Raw genomic sequence first — 23,795 nt, 5'->3', positions numbered from 1 at the left:
AGTTTAGGAAACACTGAGAAGTTCAAGTGGGTGCTACTGAAGAAGACAGCTGAATGGAAAGAAATACAGGACAGCCTGAACGAAGAACTCATCACAAGCGCAGAACCAGAAGAAACTCGTGTATTCGATCGGTGGACCCTCATATAATGTTGAGGCAGTTGGATACATGGAATAAAGAAAACATTCCTGTATCTGATAGATGGGTACAATTTTTTTCTGAAATGAGCGAAAAACGCCTAGACTTTCAAGACTTTTGTGATATTGTAGAGTTTATTGTTTGTCTTCCAGGAAGTACAACATCTGTTGAGAAAATATTTTCTGTTATGAACAGTATGTGGTCAAAGGAGAAATCTAGATTAAGAATTGAGACAATGAGGGTTATGTTAATTGTAAGACAAAACTGTGCCATAGAGTGTGTGAGAGGTTTTATGATAAGGTGTTGAAAGACCGAAATTTGCAGCGTAAGATCACTTATCGGAGAAATATTCATGGTACGATCGTGGTAAAATGCAGTCCTCCTCTACGCCTACCTAAATGTTTGTATGGGTTCTGTCACTGAAGAATAATGGTAAGCTTAATAGGTTTATGTAATAAAATTTTTTTATCGTCTTACTTTTTCATAAATACAGAATATTACATAACCACCTGTTCCGTTTTTGCCATCCCAATGTCTCGTTTTTGTCTTAAGGAAATATGGTCAGCCTATTTTCAGTCGAAGGGCGCAATGTTCCGCTGTTCTTCCAATTGCGCTACAGCGGCTACAATGTGATAGGGGGCTTCACATTTCTCTTCCCGCCGAGGGGGGGCAAAGAATGTGTTGATTTGGCCCTGGGTCTGATGGTGAGAGAACTAGTGATCATCCATGGAAATACGAAAGAGTGTAAGTAAAGAGTGCAGTTAACAAGGATGTTAGAATTAGGTTTTTTGCTTGGAGAGTAACGAATGAGTGGAATAGGTTGCCAAAGTCTGTTGTGAGTGCCATGACTATGAATGAGTTCAAAGCAAAGCATGATAGTTACTGCACAAATGTTGGTTAGTTCTTGCCATGATGCCATGATGTTTAGAGTCTAAGGGCTCCTTGGAGTTGTCCGTAATAATAATAATAATAATAATACATATTGACTGGTTTTCTTGGAAATCAAAATATCATATTACAGTTAATTGTGATATGATATTTTGGCGTGGGATTTGTGTTGATAGTGTGTTCTTACTAGCGTTTTTTCTTTGATGGAAAATAGTGGTCAAGTATTGGGACATTACGATTTCTGTAATGTTCAATTACAGAATTGTATAGTAGATCCAATGGCGGGTGTTGCAGCCTGATTGAAAGGTAAACTTGTAAAGGAATTATGCCGTAGTAGTACATCGGTCTGAGATATTCTGATTCTTTCAAACAGCCACATCACCATGTTCCTGAAACACTACAACATTCTGATGTTCATAAAACAATATGCCAATAGATTTCATCTTCTACTTAATCTTTTGCCCGCACAAGGCCCTATTATGCAATAAATTTGGTATTACTAATCCGTGCCCACACTAACCCTTTCCTGCATGTGTGAGATTCAAATAAAAAAGTCATTTTAAAAATACAGTTTTAAAATACCAATAATTCTATTCGAAACTTAAAGTCAATAAATTATTCTCTTTATTTTGAACTTGCATAGATTAATAAATTATATATTAGTCAATAAATTGTAGTTATTAGATACATTATTCTGTTTATCATACCTTCTCATCTAGCTTTTTTGCCATACAAATCGCCAAATCTGGACCTGAAACAAAGTTATCCTTTCAGTAATCATTTAAATTTCTGAATATTAAAAATGATAAAATATAAATCTTAATACTTATTAGGGCTAAACAGCCTTTCTACTCCAGTTGGAGAATAAAAGATATTAGAGATTAATTGATCTTTGGAGCAAACAAGAAGCAGTACTTTTTCACCCCAAGAACACAAGTTTTAACACTATAACTCAAAAACTGTCTACAGAACCCACAAGATATTCAGACAACATATACTAGGATTAGAAAAAGGAGTTTGCTACTACACTTACTGTATATTCTCGTGTCGCCTTCGTATTGTATTCTTTGTGTGTGTGTGTGTGTGTGTGTGATTTAAGTAAAAGAAGAAGCAGAGTATGGTACGATGACAGAAATTTCGATGAGTGGTACATATAGGTACACGGGGGTAAGGTACAGACACTAGAAAAGTGCTTGGATAATCTATAAATTTTGCAAAGAAATATAAGAACTTTCCAATTTTAGACAAAGTAAACTGGACATGCAAACAAAATTAACAATTTACAAGATGGTAATTCGACCGGTTATCACTTACGCATCCCCAGCATGGAGCCACACCGCAAATTCAAACATTCTAAAGCTTCAGAGTTTACAGAATAAGTGCATGAGGATGATTCTGGATGCCCCTTGGTTTATAAGAAACACCCAGATCCTTAGAGAAGTTAATATCCCTTATATCTCTTCCTTTCTCATAAATCTAGCTGAGAAGTTCTTTACCAAGACAAGTGACCATCCAAATCCGTTAATCAAGGAAGCCTCGGAATATAATGAAGCAGAAATCAACAAATATAAAAGACCAAAATCTATTTTAAGTTCAGCTGAACACAACTAACTTCACTGCCCTCAATGGGCGAGCATATAGCTCACAAACACTTCATTCAAAGTTCTTTCATTATAAGACAAAGGGGAATATGAAAAGCAATTTTGCTTCACCCATCTAGCCAGAAATGTTAATGTTACTTCCCAGTTTATTCTCAGTGAGTTCTTCAATAGCCAATCCTATGAGCTATTTTAGTACCTTTTGTAATATGCGATTAGAACTTCAACTCCTAGTTCACCAGAATCCAAATCCCCAGCTTCGTTAATTTCTTGCAAACCAGTTCCATAAAAACTTAAAAGCCATTCTCTTTTTCCCATACTATTAGTCTGTTTAAATCATCCCAGGAAATCTCTACATTATCCCTATGAACTAATACGTTACTCAGTTTTACCTCATTAGAAAACAACTTAATATCTCCCCTCATATAAATTCCTATAACATTAATGTACATGTTAAACAGTAGTGACCCGAGTTCAAAACCTTTGGCATACTGCTGTTACAGGCCTTCTCCCAAACTCTATTTCTCCATAAACTACTCTCTAATGTTCTGTCACCCCCCCTCTTATTCATATTACCATCGTCATATCCAAAACTATTTGTTCTAATTTATGAAATAGAGTTATAATGCGGTATGTGAAATGTCGCTCAGCTGTTAATTTATTATAAAAAAATGAGTAAATTACTGACACAGTGACTTAGTAGCCATTGAAACGATAACGATATCCCATATGGACTATGTGAAAAATAAGTAAAAACTAAAATTTAATAAAAATAGAGGGGAGAAATAATTCTTAGCTCACGCACGATACGAATGCACTATAGATTTTCAAACCTTTCGTCCGTGGGAACCACTTTTAAAAAATACAGTTTGCTTCTCCTATCCACCTATTTCCGAATTTTACTCATTATCAACTTCCAGTACCTTGACCACCATGCCTAAGATGCTAATCAGTCATAATTGCTACTGCTGTTGTGAAGCACTACCTTCTTTATGCAAATGAGCTATTTTCTTTTATTTTCATTCTCTTGGAACCCTACTCTAAAGCTGACACTCAAGCAATCAAGACGCTGGTAATTCTATAGCACATTTTGGTAATACGTGAGCTTTTACCTCATGTAATTCCATAGCTATACTGACATCAAAGTTTTGCACTATCTAAACACACCTGCAATTCGACTATTTCGTCTGCTTCAGTAATATCCCTGTCATCAGCTTTCATCAAATCTATTATTGCATAGTCATTTCTTTGAATGTGCATTCTCTCAGAACTAAAGGCGGCGTCTAAAAAGATAGACAAACTGTTGTGTGGGGGGGGGTAAATATTAACAACTATTTACATTTGGTCCATACTAAATTCACTTATCAAGAAGGGAGTGAGGGAGTACAAAACTGCTAAAGTTTCGAATATTTTTCATGTTTAATTGTTTTTGTAAGATAAATGTATTTCGCTTACCGCATAATTGCTTTAATCCTGCTGGCACGTGATGATCAGTATCTCCCAGTACGCTGTTTCCAGCAAGAACAATAGCGATTGCAGTAAAATAAACCCTGGCCATCTTGATATCCTAAATTCGAAATATACTAAAAATTTAGCGAGTTTTCTTATGTACTGATCACAGTAGAGGTAACGCGTCATCATTGACAATAATTATTCACTTCAATGGAGAGTAAAGGCTTCATTCTTTTGTGTTCAGATAATAATATATGAATTCAATGCTATTCGTGCATAATCTGTGACCTTACAACATTCAATGCATTACCGTTGAAGGAAAATGATTGTGAAAACACGATGGATTTTTTTAATCAAGAATTTATGAAGTCGTAATCATTGTTTTTGTGAAAGGCCTCAAACTTAAAACCAAATAAATGAAAAGACTGTAGCAGCTCATCTCTAGGGAATAGGTGTAGCAGATAACTCCAGTTTCATAAATATCCACATATGATGTCAATTACTGCAAAATAATGTCTGAAGATACTTATAAGCTTCTATGGGTAGTAGTAGTATTTATCTAACATTATTCACTTAACATTCTGTAATGAATTCTAGTAGTAAACAGAAAATGTGATAGTAATACTTCAGTTATATATTTAAGTTTAAAATTATATATTTAATTTACAATTTAAATTTAAAAAAAAATATCATTATGTAAACTGCAACATAAGTAATATTGTTTAACTTGTGAGTCATTAATAATAAACACGATTACTATGATTATTATTAATGGTAATAATACACACTTTTTACTCTTGTGTCAATGAAAAATTCTGCAAATGATAATAATATTAAGAGTAATTATAATTCTTACTGAACCATTTTGCAAGAAAAAGATGCATTGTTGCCTAAATATTAGTATATTCATGTAATTATTTGAGAGATAATAAACTATAAAAAAAATTTAAAAATTATTATTATTATTATTATTATTATTATTATTATTATTAACAAGTAAAATTAAGTAAATTGATAATACGTAATTACATGCTTAAGTTTTATTTTTCTCTTTATATACCAAAAATTGACCTAGCAGAAAACTTGAATCGATAAGCAGGCAGTAATGTCGGGCAGTAATATGTTATTACAACACGTGCCTATGTTGTAATAACAATGAGATATGAATATTTATTAGAAGACAATTTCAGCTATAGAAAATTTTACATAGCTGCAAACTGCTTTATTATTATTATTATTATTATTATTATTATTATTATTATTATTATTATTATTATTATTATTATTATTATTATTATTATTATTATTATTATTATTATTATCATTATTATTATTATTATTATCATTATTATTATTATCATTATCATCTTCTTTTATGGCCTTGTCAACTAGAATCGAATTTAGAACGGTTTTTCCTCCCTCTGCAGGACTAGCTCAATGAATTCAAATGCTATTTCCACAAGGCGCATAGGCCTCTCTTTGTTCGCATTTAATATGAAATTATTGTATGATGTGGAGTGTGCAAACATGTGCATTGTTAATTATTAGTGGTTTTGGGAAAAAAGCAATTATGTTGCTCGAACTAGCATGTGTCAGATATGTGTGAATAAGGCATATTGTGATTCATAAATTATTGAATGCGAACAGAATTTCAAATAAGAGAGCAAATGAAACAGGATGAATACACACAAAATGGTGTTTAAGATGATGACTGCAATCATCATTTACAGACAAATATAAAGTTGTGGATGGAGTATAAAGAAAAAGGTGATCTGTATGCCAAAGACCAGTACAAAGCACAGGCAAGAAGGGTGACCTGCATGGTAAGGAAGGCTAAAGCTAATTAAGACAGGAAGATAGCTGATGAGCCAGAGGAAATCCTAAAGCGTTCTTCACTGTTTCAAGTCAAATGAAGAATGGCCATGAAAGGATAACTTTAAAAAGTGCTGTGATAGTGAGGAAACAGAAACAAAATCAAACAGTTGAGTTACTGAGTGATCATTTTACAAGAGTGCACCATTTTGGTTGTGATATTGCAATGCCGGATGCGACACTGACTCATGGGAGAATAGAGGTTGAAGAAAGGGAGATGCTTAGGATATTACGGAGCATTAATGTGAATACTGCTATGGAGTTATACATAATCTGTATAATGATAAATTTGTTATTGTCATTGATATAAATTATTCTAAATTAACAAACTAATAAGTGATTATAATAATAAATAATTAAAAATTTTATTATAAAATAATAAAATGATTAGTATTGCTATTATTATTAACATAAAACACCTATAAACAAAACTCCGGATAACGGCAAACAAGATGGGGAAACAAATATGGTGCATGTGTATGTCTTAGGTGTATGTATACAAATGCCAGAAGCATCAGAAATAAGCGCAAGGAATTTATGTCTTTGATTAGTACATCCCGGCCAGATATTATTGCTATCAGTGAAACATGGTTGACAAAATATGACTTAGTTTCAAGAATAGAGTGCAAGGGCTATTCTGGTTTTAGAGAAAATGGGGATGATAGCTGAGGAGTTGTTACTAGTTTTAAATTTGAGATTTCTCGGAAGGGAAGTGCATTTGAATCCATTTGAAGCGAGATATGAGACAACAGGGTTATGTTTGCTCCATAGGACTAGGGGTACAAGAGCAGATTTAGACGACATGCATCAGTAGATCAGTTTAATGAATAAAGGCAAGGAAATTATTATGGATGACTTTAACTAACCGGGGATATAGATTGAAATGAGGAGGTGTGACTTGGAGGAAAGGAAATGAAATTTATACAGCATCTGAGAGAAACGTTTTGAGGAAGCATGTTTTTCGGAAAAATCGAGGAACGAGAATGCTGGATTTAGTGATAAAATCTGAGAATATTTCGTAATCCACGGTTGCCATTTTTTTCCAATTGAAGAGAGTGTTCATTCGGTGTTATATTGAAGGGTATTTTTTAGTCATGTTGAATCGCCGTTAAGAATGGATACTTGGGTATTACAATTCTGGTGATTTTGTTAACCTTAGAGGACAACTTCGAGTAGTGTCATGGCATGATATACTGCAATGAAAAGATGTTAGTGATTTCATAAGTATTTTAAGGTAGTACTATCAGATATTAGTTATTTTGGAAGAATGAGACATTCCTCCAAAACCTGCATTCCCAAGGTGAGAAGAATAAGAAAGGTTGGAGTTAAATGGATAAATAACACTATCAAGCATGAGATGCAAAAGAAGTCATCGCGAAAAGAATATAAGATACCTTTGTCACACCATTCGTTACAATTTTGCTAAATTAATCTGTTATCTGTCAATACTTCAATAATATCTTGGCTTATATTTCTGTCTTTTAAGTCGCTTTTTACTGTATCAATCCATCTATATCTGTATCTTCCTCTGGATCTTTATCCTGCCAACCTGGCAAAGAACACTTATGGCTAATCTTTCCTCTCTCATTTTGTTTAATCACCAGACCATCTGAAATTAGATCTGCTAACACATTCCTGGATGCTAACAATGTTAAGTTATTTTCTGATATCCTCGTGTTTAATGGGATACTGCCACTGATGCCATCTGTTGACGCCTCTAATTTTTCTCAGGACTCTCATATCTGCGGTCTCTAGTCTTTGGTGAAGTATTTTACTTCTGACCAAGTTCTCAGATCCATAACTTAAAATTGGTTTGGACACTGCCTTGTATATAGCTAATTTAGTGTTTTGACTAATTTCTCTCTAATTCTATATAAATGTATTCAGCTGACTTCCTACCATGCAAGTTTTACTAAACATTGTGCCTAAATAGCTGAAATGTTTTATTTTTTCTATAGGTTCACTATTCAGGTTACAGTTGATCTTTTCAATGTTTCTGCTTATTTTCATTGTCTTTGTCTTTTTATTCCTAATTTTCCTACCAAACATATTACAACAGTTATTCAATGTAGTCAAGGAATCTTGCAGACTTGTACTGGATTTATTCAGAAGTATAACATCACCAGCATAAAGTAAACAGCTAAGATTAACATCACTAATTCTGATATCAGATTTACTACCACTTTACTTCATAATGTGATCCATATAGATAATGAATAACAGTGGAGATAATCGGCACCTTTGTTTCACACCTGATTTTACCTCAAACCATCTTATACTTCCTACAATTCTAATAGATGACTTAGAGGCTATGTATTACATGATATAATGCCCCATTTACACCACAAAACGCGGGTTTTGAAGAACTTTCCTCTTGGTACCCTGTTATATGCCTTTTCCAGTTCAAGAAAACTTAAATACAAATCCTTTTATATTCTCAAGATTTCTCGCTATTTGTTTTAAAATGAAAATCCGATCCTAATAATCCGAGCCTATTTGGCCTGAATCTAGCTTGTTCTTCACTAAGTTTCCCTTCCATAATTTTTCTTAGCCGCTTCTCAAATATACTTACATAAACCTTATCAGGAAAACTCAGTAGGGAAATCCTCTGTAATTCTCTCATTCAGTTTTATTTCCCTTTTTATAGATGAATACTATGAAAACTGTGCTCCAATCATGTGGAATTCGACCCTCTGACTTGGCCTTCTGAATTACAATGCAGCAACCGTAAGAATTTTATAACTCCATATTTGAACATTTCTGGCCAAACGTCATCTACTTCAGCTGCCTTTCCATATTTCAAGTGTTTGATGACTTTTTCTACTTCAAGTATGGATATGTATTCCTGACCACATTCCTATTGGGAATTTTGTACCATTTTGCAGGACGCAGGACATATATGGAGCAGAGGGTGAAGCTTGACGCTTCTCATATTCCCTGTTGTCTGTTTCGGGGACAGTGATGGGAGAGATTTCTGAGCTATTTTAGCTCGCCCTTAGTGGGCAGAAGTGGTTATTCGTCGTTGAGTGTTAGGATGGCTTTCGGTCTTTTGTGTTTCCAGTGGTCATTATCGTCATAGTTTCCGGCTTGTTGTATTAGTTGATTTGGATGCGTAGATGTCTTCATAAAGAAGTTTTCTGCTAGGGAGCGTAGTAGTGGAGAGATGTAAGAGATATTTATGTCCAGGTGGATCTGGGCGTTCCTGATGAACCCCTGGACGTCCAGTATCATTCGCAGGCACTTGTTCTATAGTCTGTGTAGCTTGAGAGTGTTTGTCTTGGAGATTATGGCTCCAGGCTGGGGAGGCGTATATAATTGTGGGACGGATCATTGTCTTGTACAGTAGAATTTTGTTTCTTGAGCTTAGTTTGCTGTGTCTGTTGATCAAGGGGTATAGCTGGGTAACTTTTGAAGTTTTGGTGCATGTGCTCTTGATGTGGCTGCTGAAGCATAATCGTTTATCGAGAAGTATTCCGAAGTATTTAGCTTCAGTTTTCCAGGGAATTTTAGAGTTGAACAGAGTGATGTCTCCTTTGATAGATGTTCGTCTTCTTGTGAAGAGTATCGTTGTGCTTTTCTTGGGATATAATTGTAGTCGCCAGTCTATAAACCATTTTTCTAGATTCAGGATGGTGTCTTGTAGTTTTTTTTGTTACGAGATGTGGTTTGCGGGATCTGCTAGTATAGCCGTGTCATCTGCATAAAGGGCGATGGTGGATGTGAGAGGATTTTGAGGGATGTCTGCCATATAGATGTTGAACAGGATCGGGGCTAGCAGTGATCCTTGAGGAACTCCAGCGAGGATTTTCCGTTGGGTTGAGACTGTTTCATTGATTTTGACTTGCATCCTCCTGTTTGAGAGGTATGATTTGATCAGGTGTATCATGTTTAGTGGAAGGTTAGTGATGATAAGTTTGTAGGGAGGCTTTGGTGCCAGATCTAATCGAAGGCCATTGAGATGTCTAGGAAGTCGGCTCCAGTGTGCTGATTCCAATTAAATCCGGTGGTGATGTATTCTACCAGTCTATGGATCTGTTGAGTGGTGCTGTGATTTTGACGGAAGCCAAATTGTTCACGTGGAATGATATTTAGTTGGTTGACATGATCTTGGAGTCTGATGAGGATGATTTTCTCTGTTAATTTCCCTAAGTTGGATAGCAGGCTGATGGGACGGTAATTTTCAGGTACGTGTGGGTCTTTGCCTGGCTTGTGAATTGGGATGATGTCAGCTATTTTCCATGACTGGGGGAAGTATTGCCATTTGAGGATGGAGTTTGTGATGTTTGCCAGATGTGCTATGACTTTGCGTGGTAGTGCCTTGATGACTTTGTTAGTGATGCCGTCAGGACCAGGGGCTTTTTTTGATCTTGAGATGGTTGATGATGATGCCGATTATTTCGGTAGGTGAGGTAGGCATTATAGAGCTTGGATTGCCATCGGGGCGATTTAGTATGAACCTGACTTTATGATGGATCATGTATACATGGCTGATGTTTAGGTTCTCATATGCAGGACTGCATTGTTTCTCTAGGTTTCTTGCTATGGCTTTGGCTTTGTCAGCATCTGTGTATGCAAGGTGCTGTTCTGCTTGTAGAGGGGGAGGGATTTGCGCTTGTTCCTGAGGTTGTTTAGGAATTTTCATGTGAAATGATCTGCTGTGGAGATGGAGGGGGAGCTTGTTGTCCCATTGTTGATTCCTGTGGTTCTGGAGAGCTTCTCGGACAGATTTCTTTAATCTGTTGAAGGCTGTTTTGTCCTGGGGAGCACGAGTGTTGTGATATCTTTTTCTTTGTCTGTTTTTTTACCTTATTAAGTCCATGATTTCTTCCGGGTGACTGTTTTGTTTGTGGGTAATCGTGGATACTGTGGCTGCTGTTATGATTTTATTGATTTGATTGGCGAGGTTCTTTATTGCCGTGTCTATTTCTTCCTTGGCTTTTATATGGAGAACCGGACCAATGTGTTCTAGTAACACTTTCCTAAGTTTCTCCCAGACAATGGAGGTTTTTGGGGGAAGTGACTGGTCTTTGTTCCCTAAATGAAGTAGGATTGGGTTGTGGTCTGATGATAATTCGTTCAGTGCTTGAATGCTGTGCTGGTATTTGATTTTGCGTAGGATGGCGATGTCCAGGATGTCGGCTGTGCCAGTTGGGCTGTGGTGGGTTGGTTCGGTGAGTCCTGTTACGACAGCGTTGTTTATTCCTGTGTAGCTGAAGAGGATACGGGGATACGGCCATTTTTATTTATGGTTCTGCTGTTCCAGGAGGGATGTTTGGAGTTTAAGTCCCCAGCAACGATGATGGATTCATTTATGCCTAGTACATCATCCAAGACAGAAAATAGCAGGGTCTTAGCAGGGGAGTTGTAGGCGGCATAGATTTTAAGTCTTCCAGTTACGTTTGTGTGGACTTCGACACCGGTGAGTTCTAGGTTGGAGGTTGGGGGGTGAGTATTCCATTGTGCCTGATGAAGTTCCTGATAAATATTGCTGTACCACCACCTCTGTAGTCCAGTCGGTCATTTCTATATAGTGTGTAACTTCTCAGTTTTGGATTGTCTGCAGGTCTTAGACGAGTTTCATTAATTAGGATGATGTCAGGGTTGTATCTGTGAGAGAATTCTTGAAGCTCCAGTGTCTTGTTTTTTTAGGCCATTGGCGTTCCAAGCGGCGATCTGTAGTGAGTCTGGGAGTAATCTAGTTTTGTGCATTAACAATTGGAGGAATATTTTCATTGTTGGGTGTGGGGAGGTCAGTGTTGGGGCATCTTCTTCCATCCCCTCGTTTATCTGAGTCTCCGCTGTTTTTCGCTTTTTTCGAGCGTGAGTTTCAGTATCGTCTTTTGGTGTGGGAGCAGAAATTATCAGGTTCATCTTCCCTTCTTCCCCTGGTGTTGAGTTATCTTTCTGTGGAGTCATCTGCCACTGAATATAGGTTTAGAAACCCTGGCCACTCTACCTCAAATTTCTTCAACAGTTTTTTTGAGGAAGTCGAGGCCAGCTTCTTATCCAGAGATTGGACAAAGTCGTCAGGACTTAAACTGTTCATGTTTAAAAGTATTCAAATATGCTTACCTGAGAAATATTTATAATGGCGAAGAGAACGGGCAAGGGCCGATAAATTGCATCAAAAGTTAAATTCTTACCTTGTATTCCGCTATCAAAGAAGATTCACAAAATCTGAAACTCACTAATCACCACTGAAATCAAAAACATTCTTCGCAACACCACCCATCAAGCCGTTATTCATCTTCCCCAACCTTGAATCCATCTTCATTATCTGTACCATTCTGACACTCTTTGTTTGATTTAGTAGTCTTTCAAAGTAATTCCTCCAAGACATCTGGAATATCTTTATCTTCAGTTCTCATGTCACCTTTATCATTTGTACAGCACTTTTCCTCCATTTCTAAGTTTTTTTCAATAGTTTTCAGAATATTTTGCCACCTTCATGATATTTATTTTCTATGTTTTTAAGAAAGTCCTCTCATGACTTTTGTGTAGCTAGTTTTACAGCTTCACTTTCTTAAAGTTTTCTCTCTATTCTCTTAGAGCACAAGCTGATGCCAGGAACTTTCTACATGCATTCTTCTTTTCGTTCACTGCTCCTTTAACTTCCTGAGTCCACCATGGAGTTCTGATTTTTTTCATCCTTACAGACAACCTCCTCACACGACTTTCTGGCTGAAGTAGTCAGTATTTTCTTCAGAGTTTTCCATTGAATCTCCAAGGTTTGATTTGCAGTGGCGCATATCTAAACTATTGCCAACTCAGAAACAAAATAATATGCCATAACCGATCACTGTAATCCCCAGATAAGCTTAACACAACCCTCCAGAACCATGCAATTGCGTTACCATAAGACGACCATATGTATGTCATGATTTTGGACTTAAATAACCGCTTTTCTGCTATTCCGATTAGGATAGCAAAAAAAGCACAATTATCAGTGTCGACACTGAAAGCAATTCTTGTTGTCAGATCTAGTTTCCTTTCTTCATGCTTCAAGTTTCATACATTTTTAAATGGCCTCCCAGGTTTATTGAAGATCTTGTCGTCTAATATTTCTAAATGTTAATGTTTAGAAATATTTATGTATTACTGATAACTGGTCGCTGATCAGTTATATTTTATTATCTCTCTAATAAATGACATACGCATACATACAATTTAATTATACATACAATTTATGTAATGCATACAATACACATATTTTGAAAATTAGAAATGACGTTCTAATTGATGATAATGTGTGTGTGTGTGTGTGTGTGTGTGTGTGTGTGTGTGTGTGTGTGTGTGTGTGTGTGTGTGTGTGTGTGTGTGTGTGTGTGTGTGTGTGTGTGTGTTGAAGTTGGCTAGCATGACGCTTTGATGTGCTTTTAGTTTGTATACCGTCGGGAAAATAAGTGTTAAGATCTCTGTTTTGAGTTTCTAAGTTTTAAATTGTTTAGGTGAATTAGCAGCTTTGGATGTAAAGTTCATTGAATATGAATTGTGAAATATTTTATGATACTAGCGAGTGTGCAAGCAGTTAAGCCTAACTTACGCCAAGGCTAAGCCTAACTATTTTCTGTAGGAGCATCGTATAGTACGATAGGTGTGTGTGTGTGTGTGTGTGTGTGTGTGTGTGTGTTATATGTACCTGCTATCGGAATTTTGTCGTCATTACTGGTCTACTCAATTACCATTAACCGTTAACATTACTGACAAGATGGGTGAAGCACTAGTGTTTTTCATATTCCCCTTTATCTGTAATGAGAGTTGTTTGGGAATGGGAGGTTTGAGAGCAGTTAAGCTCGCCCTCTGAAGGCAGTTGTGTTAGCTATGATCAGTTGAGAGAAGAATAGCCTTCGGTCTTTTGTGTTTTTAATAATCAGTCTCATCGTAATTGACAGCTTGTACGATTAGTGGTTGAATGTGAACTTGACTTCACGAAGAATTTTTCTGCAAGATCACGAAGAAGGGAGGAGATGTATGGAATGCCGGTTTCTTGGTGAATCTGTGAATTTCTGATGAACCACGGTGCATCCATGATCACCCTAAGGCATTTGTTTTGGATTCTCTGTAATTTCGAAATGTTTGATCTTGAAGTGTGACTCCATGCTGGTGAGGCGTAGGTAATGACTGGACGTATTACCATCCGGTAAAGAAGCAATTTATTATGTAGTTTCAATTTGCTCTTGCGGTTGATCAATGGCCTATTTTGGAACATTTGGAGCCAATGAGATTGATGTGCTTGTTAAAAAAAAGTTTCTTATCCATCAATACCCCAAGATATTTGGTCTCTGATTTGCCATGGGATCTTATGACCAGAGAGCAGGATGTCTTCTTTGTTGCAGACCTTTCTTCTTGAAAACAACATGGCTGAGCTTTTGAGGGGGTTCACTTGAATCCGCCAGTTGGTGAACCAGTTTGCTAGCTGATTGATACTTCCTTGGAGTCTGGTAATTGCTAGGCGAGTACTGAGCGATATAGCTACAATAGCAGTGTCGTCGGCATAAAGAACCGTAGTAGTTGTTCTTGAATTGAGAGGAATATCTGCCATGTAAATTTTGAAAAGTATTGTGGCCAGAAGAGAACCCTGATGTACTCCCGCCAGAATATTGCGCCTTGATGACACAATTCCTTTGAGTTTTACTTGCATGTATCTTTCATTTCATTAATATATGAATATATGAGTTTCACTAGTTTAATTGGGATATTGTTTTCAATTAGTTTGAAGATAAGGCCTTGATGCCAGACCTTATCAAAGGCCTTGGCAACATCCAAAAATACAGCAGCAGTGTGAAGGTGCCAGTTAAAACCATGAGTGATATGTTCTGTTAGTCGGTGAATTTGTTGCACCGTGTTGTGAGCTTTGTGAATCCCAAATTGCTCATTTGGGATTATTTTCTGTTTGTCCACTGCTGATTGTAGTCTTGATAGGATGACCTTTTCTGTTACTTTGCCAAGACAGGAAAGAAGACTAATGGGCCTGTAACTTTGGGGAAGTTGTAAGTTATTTCCAGGCTTTTTCAGAGGTATAATGTCAGCGATTTTCCAATCTGTGGGAAAGTACTGGAATCTTAAAATGGAATTGGTAATATTAACTAGATGAATTATGGCTTTCCGTGGGAGTAGCTTTATTATTCTATTGGTAATGCTGTCAGGGCCTGGGGTCTTTTTATTCTTCAGATTGGAAATAATATTTATTATTTCTGTTGGAGATGTGGGGGTGATGGTTTATGAATAATCCTTAGGCTGTCTTAGTGCATTTCTAACTTTACGATGAACTTTGCAAATAAGATTGATATTTAAATTTGCGTAAGATGGGCTGCATTGATTTTCCAGATTGTCAATTATGGCTTCTACTTTTTCTTCATCTGAGTGTGCAATTCCAAGATTGGTCTTCAAAGGGGGAAGTGGATGTATTTTGGTATGAAGAGATTTTACAAACTTCCACGTGGAGTTATCTTCTGGGTTGATTTCCCTGAGTTTGGATTCCCATTTGGAATTCCTGTGCATCTGGAGGGCTTCTCGAACTTGTCTGTTCAAAGTTTTTAAGGCTGTTTTGTCCTGCGGGGCTCTGGTGTTGTGATATCGCTTTCTGGCTTTATTTTTTGCCCTAATCAGGTCCATTATCTCTTCTGGGATTCAGTTAGGAGCGTAAAAGACAGTGGTTTAAGTGACTGATGCTATTGCTGTGTTGATTTGCCCAGTTAAATTGCTTACAGCTTGGTCTATTTCTTCTTTTTTAGGAATGACAGGGGGTGGACCGATGTGGACTGGGAGAACCTTAGAGAGCTTGTGAGGTATCCTTATATAAGCATTATGATTCTCATATATTATGGTGCTTATATTATGGCGATTTGAGTTTAAAAGTATATGTATATTTTGTGAAGATTAATTTTTGAAGAAATATTAACCAAAATTGAACAACTATGGAATCTCAGCAAATTTGTTTGAAGTCGACTGATCATTGGCCGAATATGTTAGCAGCATTGGTGCAATGTTATTTACTAGTGAAACTCTAGTGGATGTAACATTAAAGTGTGAAGGTTTTAGTCAGCTTATTTCTTGAAAATCCTTATAACCTTTCCATTGTGACTTTGACGCATATGAAATTCGCTGATCTGAAAGCTATTGTAAACTTTATGTATAAGGGAAGTTAACGTTCGAAAGACCAGCTTGCTGCTCTTTTAAAAACAGCAGAATGCCTGATGGTTAATGGTCTAACTGAGACATACTTGGATTGTAAAACATCCAGTCTTTCCTTGGAGTGCCTGGTTCGTGTAGTAATAAACAATCTTTGGTTCCTTCTTCCGTGCCATTAGTGACACCGGCATTATGCAATATTGCACAGGATATGTCTGGCTTTTGGCTTGGCGTCTTGCCATTTGGATTACCTACCTCACCTGTTCTTTGTGTTTCTTGTGGTGCTTGTCCTAAGACACTGAACAATATTTATGGATTGCCTTCTTCAGCTCGTTCCAGCAATCGTAAGTTTAACAGGCAGCAAGAACCTCAGGCGTCACTAAAGGGCTAATGGAATAAGTTTGATGTTGGTACAGAGCATGGCGATTCATCTACACTCGATAGCAATCCAATTCTTGTGTCTATTTCGCTCTCTAAGTTGAAAGGAGTGGTGTTCCAATTAACTGTCCAACAAATGCTGCATCCTGATTCTCCAACTTTCACTAAAAATGAAGATTCCTGTCATAAGATTACTGGTCCTGAAATGTCCGAATTTCATCTCCTGCAAGAGGAATTGAAAGTGCTCAGAAAGGTGGTTCAGGATATAAAGACTGAGTTAAGTATGAAGAGTAGAGAAATTAGGACTATTGAGATTACTTTAGTTGGGGTAACTGAAACAGGTTTACATATAAGTAAGAATTTGGTGAATGATGGAGTAATGAATAGAATGGAGGTGATTGGGAGCACTTCCATTCTATAGTGAGGGTGATGCGGGAATGTAATGAAATTGGGAGAGTGATGCAGAAGAGTGTAGAAAATGAGGGAGTGAGCAACACTTATTTGAGTGTGAATGAAGTTATGAGTGATTCACTGATTAAGGGTACGGAGGGCAGTATGCCGGAGGTGTGCTTGTCTGGTGGAACAATAGAGAGAGTGACTTTAGGAACAAAGAGAGGGCAAGATGCAGAAAAAATGATAGTTATGGTGTTATAAGTGATAATTTTGATAGCTATAGCACAAATGACCTGAATGGTAGTATTAATCGGGTAGCAAAAGATTTAAGAACATTGTTAGACATCGTGAAGAAGAAAAGTGTCAAAGGGAGGATAGTGTATGTGCTGCCTCGTTTTGACAATTATGAGCTAAGTAGATGAGCGATGATAATGAATGATATGAGTGCAAGAATGTTCAAAAAAAGAGGTCTGGAAATTGTTGATATCTGGAGTGTGTTTGAAGACAAAAGACAGCTGTGTATGGGTTATATCTGAACTTGGAGGGTCATAAGTGTTTGAGGAAGTTACTGTTTTCTGAGCAAGTAGAAGTGATTGGGCAAGGAAACTAAACTTGAAAATGTTGAGTGTAAGACAGAGAAACTTATGCAGTGAATGTGTGTTTGTTGATCCTTTTTCATGGAATAATTAAAAAAAAACTAGTAGAATGAATATCAGTTCTAAAGCTGGTATAAGAAGTAAAGGGAATCTGCAATTTTTGTACACTAATTCAAGAAGCATACGAAATAAGAGGGAATAATTTTTGGCATTATTCATTGCAATCTCACCATAAGTTGTGGGCATTAGTGAAACTTGGCTGTCAGCATAAGATGTGGTTACTGGAATTGAATGTGATCGGTACAGTATTTTCAGGGAGGATAGAGAAGATAGAACTGGGGAAGGAATATTGTTGATGATAGCTGATGAGTTGCTGCAAAAAAAATAGTATATAGAGATGATAGACGTGTGAATGGTAATTCATGTAAGGCGGTCTGGTGTGAAATAGTGACCAACGCAACCAAATATACAGTTGGTTGCTGCTATAGGCCAAGTGGTGCAAGGGGTGATGTTGAATTCATGCATCAGCAAATTAGTGTAATGTGCAGGGAAATTAGTGATTATTATGGGGATTTTAATTATGGTGATATCGATTGGAAGGAGGAAATATCACGTTGCAAAAGGGAATTGGAATTCATGCACCTTCTAAGAGATAATAACTTGAAACAGCACATAACTGAAGGGACTCGTGGTGTGAGAGTGTTGGATCTGGTCATAGGTTCAGAGGGCATATGCATAAGAAAGGTATCCTCGTTACCTGCAATAGGTGAGAGTGATCATGTAGTATTGACTAGCGAGGTTGCAATATTTGTGGCTTTCTCTCTTAAGAAGGGGTATATTCGGAACTAGAGGTTAGGTAACTATAACAAACTATGGAGTGAGCTTACAGCCGTCACATGGCAGAAAATATTGCAGGGGAAAGATGTTAGCACTGCATGGGATATATTTAGCGGGTATCTGAGGGAGGCATTATCAGAATGTATTCCCATGGTTAGGAAGATTAACAAGGTAGGCGTTAGATGGATGAGTAGTAGTATCAGGCTTGATCTACAAAAAAAAAAAAGAAAAAGAAAACGTTATGGAGAATTTACAGGGAGAAAGGTGATCAGTATACTCATGAGCAGTATACAAAGCTCAGACTAGAATGGGTACCAGCATAGTAAGAAAAGCAAAATTCGATTATGAGAAGACCTTAGCTAAAGGATCAAGGGTAATTCCAAAGAGTTCTTTCGCTATGTGGCAACTAAAAGGAAGAATAACTTTAGAAGGATAACTTTAGTGGGTGCCGATAGTATCGAGGTGACCAAATCAGATGTAATAGTACAGTTACTGAGTGAGCACTTTTCAAAAGTCTATCACACAAGTGAGGATATCTCTGTATATCGAATGCTGTGGATAAATCAAGAAAAACAGCTCCAGTGCATTGACGCCAGTTGTAGCTGGTGGTAATATATTTAACTATTCTGAGGATTTGCTGGGTAGTTCTAAGGTGTTGCCGAAAACCGAATTGATCTTTAGGAAGGAGGGTTGTGCCGAATATCACACATAGAAATGGAGAAAAGGGTTGGTGCCAGTAGTAATCCTTGTGAGACACCAGCCAAGATGCGTTTTTGTATGGAGAGTGTGCCATCTAACTTAACTTGCATGCGCCTATTATAGTGGTATGATCTGATCAGGTGAACCACTTCCAATCGTATTTCCGATGTTATAATTTTATATAGCAAGCCGTAGTGCCAGACTTTGTCGAGTGCACTGGCTATGTCAAGGAAAACAGCCCCAGTGCATTGACGCCAGTTCAATCCCGTGATAACATATTCCATATTCTACCAATCTGTATACTTGTTGTGCGATTACTGTGAAACGACAATACTGTGAAATTGTCGGAATCCAAATTGCTCCTCAGGGAGAATGTTTAATTTGTGCACTAGTTCTTGGAGTGTAGTGAGAATGACTTTCTCGACAATTTAGCCTAGGTTGGAGATGAGGCTAATCGGTCTGTAGTTGTGAGGTGATCGTGGGTCTTTTCCAGATTTACGGATTGGGTTTACATCTGCTAGTTTCCAGTGGGAAGGAAAATATTTGTAGTGTAAGATGGAGTTTATAATCTTAGTCATATGAACAATAGCTCTGTGAGGTAGTAGTTTTATGACCCTGTTTGTGATTCCATCAGGTCCAGGAGCCTTTTTGTTTTTCAGCTTCTTGGTTATGTCGTATAATTCTACAGGTGATGTGGGTGCAATTTGACTAGAGCATGTGATAGAAAGATTGAGCGAAGATCTGACATGTCGATGAACCTTGTATATGTGATTGAAGTCGAGATGGTCATATGAGGGTTTGCATTGCTTTTCTAGAGATGTTACTATTGCCTCGGCTTTGTCTGCGTCGTTACGGATAAGGCCAGTATCTGGAGAGGAGGAAGAGGTTTGTTTTTATTTTTGATGTTTTTGATAAGTTTCCATATGGAAGGATTGTCAGGAGAGATAGAATTCAATTTTCCTTCCCAAATTTGATTTCTGTGCGCAGTGAGGGCACCTCTAACTGCAGAGTTGAATCTGTTCAAGATTCTTTTATCTTGAGGTGCTCGCGTATTGTGATATATTTTTCTTGTTCTGTTCTTTTCTCTGATCTAGCTCATAATGTCTGCTGCAAGTGGTTAGATCTGGGGGTAGTTCTGGAAATAGTTACTGCTGCAACGGCAGTGTTGATTTGTTTAGTTAGATCCTTTATAGCTTTTTCAATTTCCTCTGTGGATTTAATCATTGGTACAGGACCAATATATTTTGGGAATACTTTGGATAGCTTATCCCAAGGTATATATGAATGGGGGGGGGGGGTAGCAGACAGGTTATCCTGGTTTCCCAGCTTTAATAGAACGGGATTGTGGTCAGATGAAAGATCATTTAGAGTCAGTACACTGTACTGGAGTCTTACATTATGTAGGATAGTTATGTCTCTTACATCAGCCCGACCGTATGTGTTGTGATGGGTAGGCGCTGTGGGGCCTGCTACAACCACATTGTTGGATCCAGAGTAGTTAGCGAGGATGTGACCATTTTTATATGTGGAACGGCTATTCCAGATAGGATGCTTGGCGTTTAAGTCGCCAGCCATGATGACAGGTTCTCTATTGATCAGTACAGCGTTCAGATCTGAAAACAGTAATGTATTTTGCGGAGGATTATATGCTGCGAAAATCTTTAGTTTGCCCACCGTGCACGTGGGAATTTCTATGCCTGTAATCTCAAGATTAATGGTGGATGGAATATTTACAGTGTGATGATTGATATCATTTTTAATGTAAATAGCAGTGCCGCCTCCTCTGCAGGATAACCTGTCAGTTAAAGTTCTGTACATCTGGTATCCATTTATTTTGAGATTATCTGATGGTCGGAGATGGGTTTCATTTATCAAGAGTATATCTGGCTGACGCCTTTAGGCGAACTCCCGGGGCTCCAAGATTCTACCTCTTAATCCGTTCGCATTCCATGCTATGATCTGTAAAGAATCTGGTTTTATTTTATTTCTGTTCATGAGTGAGCGCTGAGATAATAACTTGTGGTTGTCCTTTAGAAATCTATTTGTAGAGCATGATGAGGGGTTGGATCTGCTAAAATCCAACAGCATATTTGCCAAGGAAGAGGTAATGATAGCTGTCAGAATTGGATGTGATGTTGGTTGTTACAGGGATGTCTGTTTAGGGCGGGTTACATCCGCATATGTCCTAGACTGTTGTTTCTGAGTTGTTCTTTTAGGGGCCTCTGACTTCATCAGATGGGCTTATGACCCTTTATGTTGATCTTTAGGAGGTTGTGAAGAAGTCTCTGACGTAGGTGTGCTAAGAGAGGAAGAGTATGTTCCTTCTTCTGGTTTTCTATTTCTTGTTGGATTGTGCGCGCATCGTCTGTAGTTGGCAGTGTGAGGCCCGCCACAGTTGGCACATTTAGACGGGGTGGATTTTGGCTTAGAGCATGTATTTGTTGGGTGGCTGACCCCACATTTTAGCATTTAAATTCAGCATTGCACTTTTTCTCGGCATGACCAAACTTCTGACATCTGTAGCATTTCCCTGTTGAAGCCCTTTTCATTAATGGTTCTATAGTGATTTTCAGTCCACAGATGATGTTAGATCATATATGTGCTTGTAGGTTTGACTGATCTCTACTAACACCAGTGGCATTGGAGTCCTGTCTCTCATGGTCATTCTGCTGACCGTTACGGGTAGCAAATCTTGCTGGTGTAGATCTGCAGTGATTTCTTCTGTGGAAACATCTTCAGATACACACCTCTTATCACTACCTTGAGGCTTTTTCTGATCCTAGTGAAAAAGTGTGGTACTGAATACCTCTGGTATTCAATTCAGAGGTTAACCGTCGATAATCCATCACCGTCCTGGGTTGGATTTTAATACCGTCTGTGACATTTTTCGCTTGGTAGTCCTTAGCTACATCCATTTATTCTTTTTACGTAGAATATTCTGGGGTATCTTTTCCCTTGAGGAGGTAGGAGAGTCAGGGAGAGGGCCATCTTCTTCCATTTCATCCGCATTGGGTAGTTCAGAGGCTGCAGTTTTACGAGCGCGAACCTCCTGATAATCGGTGTGGTCAGTAAGGGGATTATCCTCAGCAGTTGTTGCTATTTCGCTAGCGCTGGCTTGAAGAAGTTCTAAGAGTTGAGAGTCATCTGTATCAACTTCTTTTATTTCATGAATACAACTTTTACTGGCCATATTGTGCGAAGCAGATTGCCTACGTGTTTAAATATTGCCAGAAGCTGTTTAAAATTAAGTTCTTCATACGGTGCATCCATGGTTAGACCCAAGTCTTGTTCTGTAGAGCAGGACATGACTTTCCCTTTCCACAATAATAAGTAGACAGTTTCTAATTAAGTAAATGAAGCAATGAAACAATGGCGATACTAATGGCAGTAGGCCTAGCGTATCGCTCGTTTTGAAATTTGTTGACTTACCTACTTAGCTGATTCTTTGGACATGATTGAAAAAATAAACCGATTGATATAGTACTAAAATATTTACTACTAGTAAACTTACTCGTCAAAATTCCTTGAATCACATTTATATCAACTATCAAAATCCCGCACATCAGATATCATCGCTTTAACATTCAGAATTCTCCTGTTTCCCTATCAGATAGCGGGGAGTATGAAAAGCATTTTGCTTATGTCAGAAATATTAATCGATAATCGTTGAAATATAATTATAAATATATTACTGAAATATAGTTATGCTAAAACTATTTCAATAGCTATCTGTGACGATAAAATACATTTCTAAGACTCAAAAAACTAAGAGAATGAATTCGAAATGCGGCGACTGTTGTGTTAATAAAAAAAAAGGAATTGTACACTTGCCTGTTTTGGAATGATACAAAATGATAATCCCTCTGGTCACAGTTTGCTGGCCCTTAAAAGGGCCTTTTTTTTTAAAAATCTCCCATTCAACCAAACCCATACAAGGTCTTTCCCTGTCGTTTAAGGGCAAATACTATATCTGAAGTGGTTACAGTCTTCCTTTTGGCATGCTCAGTATAAGTAATAGCATCTCGAATGACATGTTCCAAGAATACTTTCAGAATTTCACGAGTCTGCTCGTAAACCAAACCGGATATACGCTTGACACCTCCGCGGCGAGCAAGACGCCGGATAGCTGGCTTAGTCACTCCCATGATATTATCTCGAAGGACTGTACGATGACGTTTAGCACCTCCCATGCCGAGACCTTTAGCTCCCTTACCAAGACCAGCCATTTCAATTAACGATCAATGCAAAAACAAAACAACGCAGTAAATATTTCCGAACAAGTGATAAAACGCAAGACGTAAGACAAGTGATAAAAAAACCTAGATAACTGATAACTGATGTGGCATGATGGATATCAGTCCCAAGGACTCCAATCCCTTTGTCTCTATGAAATAGTCTTGCATTAAAGATTAGCGAGCACTTGGCTCACCCTATTTAGAGCTGTATGGAGGAACCTGAACCGATAAGGAGAGCTGTTTTCGGGCGCTTATGTTTCCACCTGTCGTGTTCGTCATAGTTAGAAGATTCTCGAATGAGTGATTTGGATGAACAGCTGCTTTGGCAAAATAAGCAGCAGCACTGTTATGGAGGAACGTGGGAATATCTGGAATATCGGCATCACGGTGCAAGAGAGCATTTCTGACAAACCACGGAGCGTTAAAAATCATACGGAGGCACTTGTTTTGAATAACTTGTAGCTTGTTGATGTTGGTGGGGGAAGTGTGACCCCAGGCTGGAGATCCGTAAGTTAACGATGGTCTGATAATTGTTTTATAGATCCGTAGTTTGTTTTCAGTGCTAACTTGACTTCTTCTA

The 23,795-nt window shown here is 37.7% G+C and overlaps 1 protein-coding gene across 4 annotated transcripts in view; it reads right to left on the bottom strand.

The window, feature by feature from the left end:
- The window catches only part of LOC150098121 (uncharacterized), a 120,600-nt gene extending 97,394 nt beyond the window's left edge, over positions 1-23,206 (bottom strand). Inside the window, exons 1-2 of one of the 4 annotated variants that reach the window (XM_090406178.1) lie at positions 22,812-22,943; positions 1,732-1,775 (exon numbers count right to left, since the gene is read on the bottom strand). In XM_090406178.1, the coding sequence (XP_090262304.1) occupies positions 1,732-1,775; positions 22,812-22,911 (144 nt within the window). In that variant the 5' untranslated portion in view covers positions 22,912-22,943. Of the gene's footprint in view, positions 1-1,731; positions 1,776-3,455; positions 3,663-22,811 lie in introns of those variants that run through there. The other 3 variants (XM_090406179.1, XM_090406180.1, XR_016549582.1) reach the window with 3 other exon arrangements.
- Positions 23,207-23,795: the final 589 nt, after the last annotated feature.

The sequence above is a fragment of the Typopeltis vanoorti genome, chromosome 16, assembly GCF_054136105.1.
Source record: "Typopeltis vanoorti isolate ZY-2024b chromosome 16, IOZ_Tvanoo_1.0, whole genome shotgun sequence".
Taxonomy (NCBI): domain Eukaryota; kingdom Metazoa; phylum Arthropoda; class Arachnida; order Uropygi; family Thelyphonidae; genus Typopeltis; species Typopeltis vanoorti.
The sequence above is the reverse complement of the archived record's forward strand: the minus strand, read 5'-3'. Positions and strand labels throughout refer to the sequence as shown.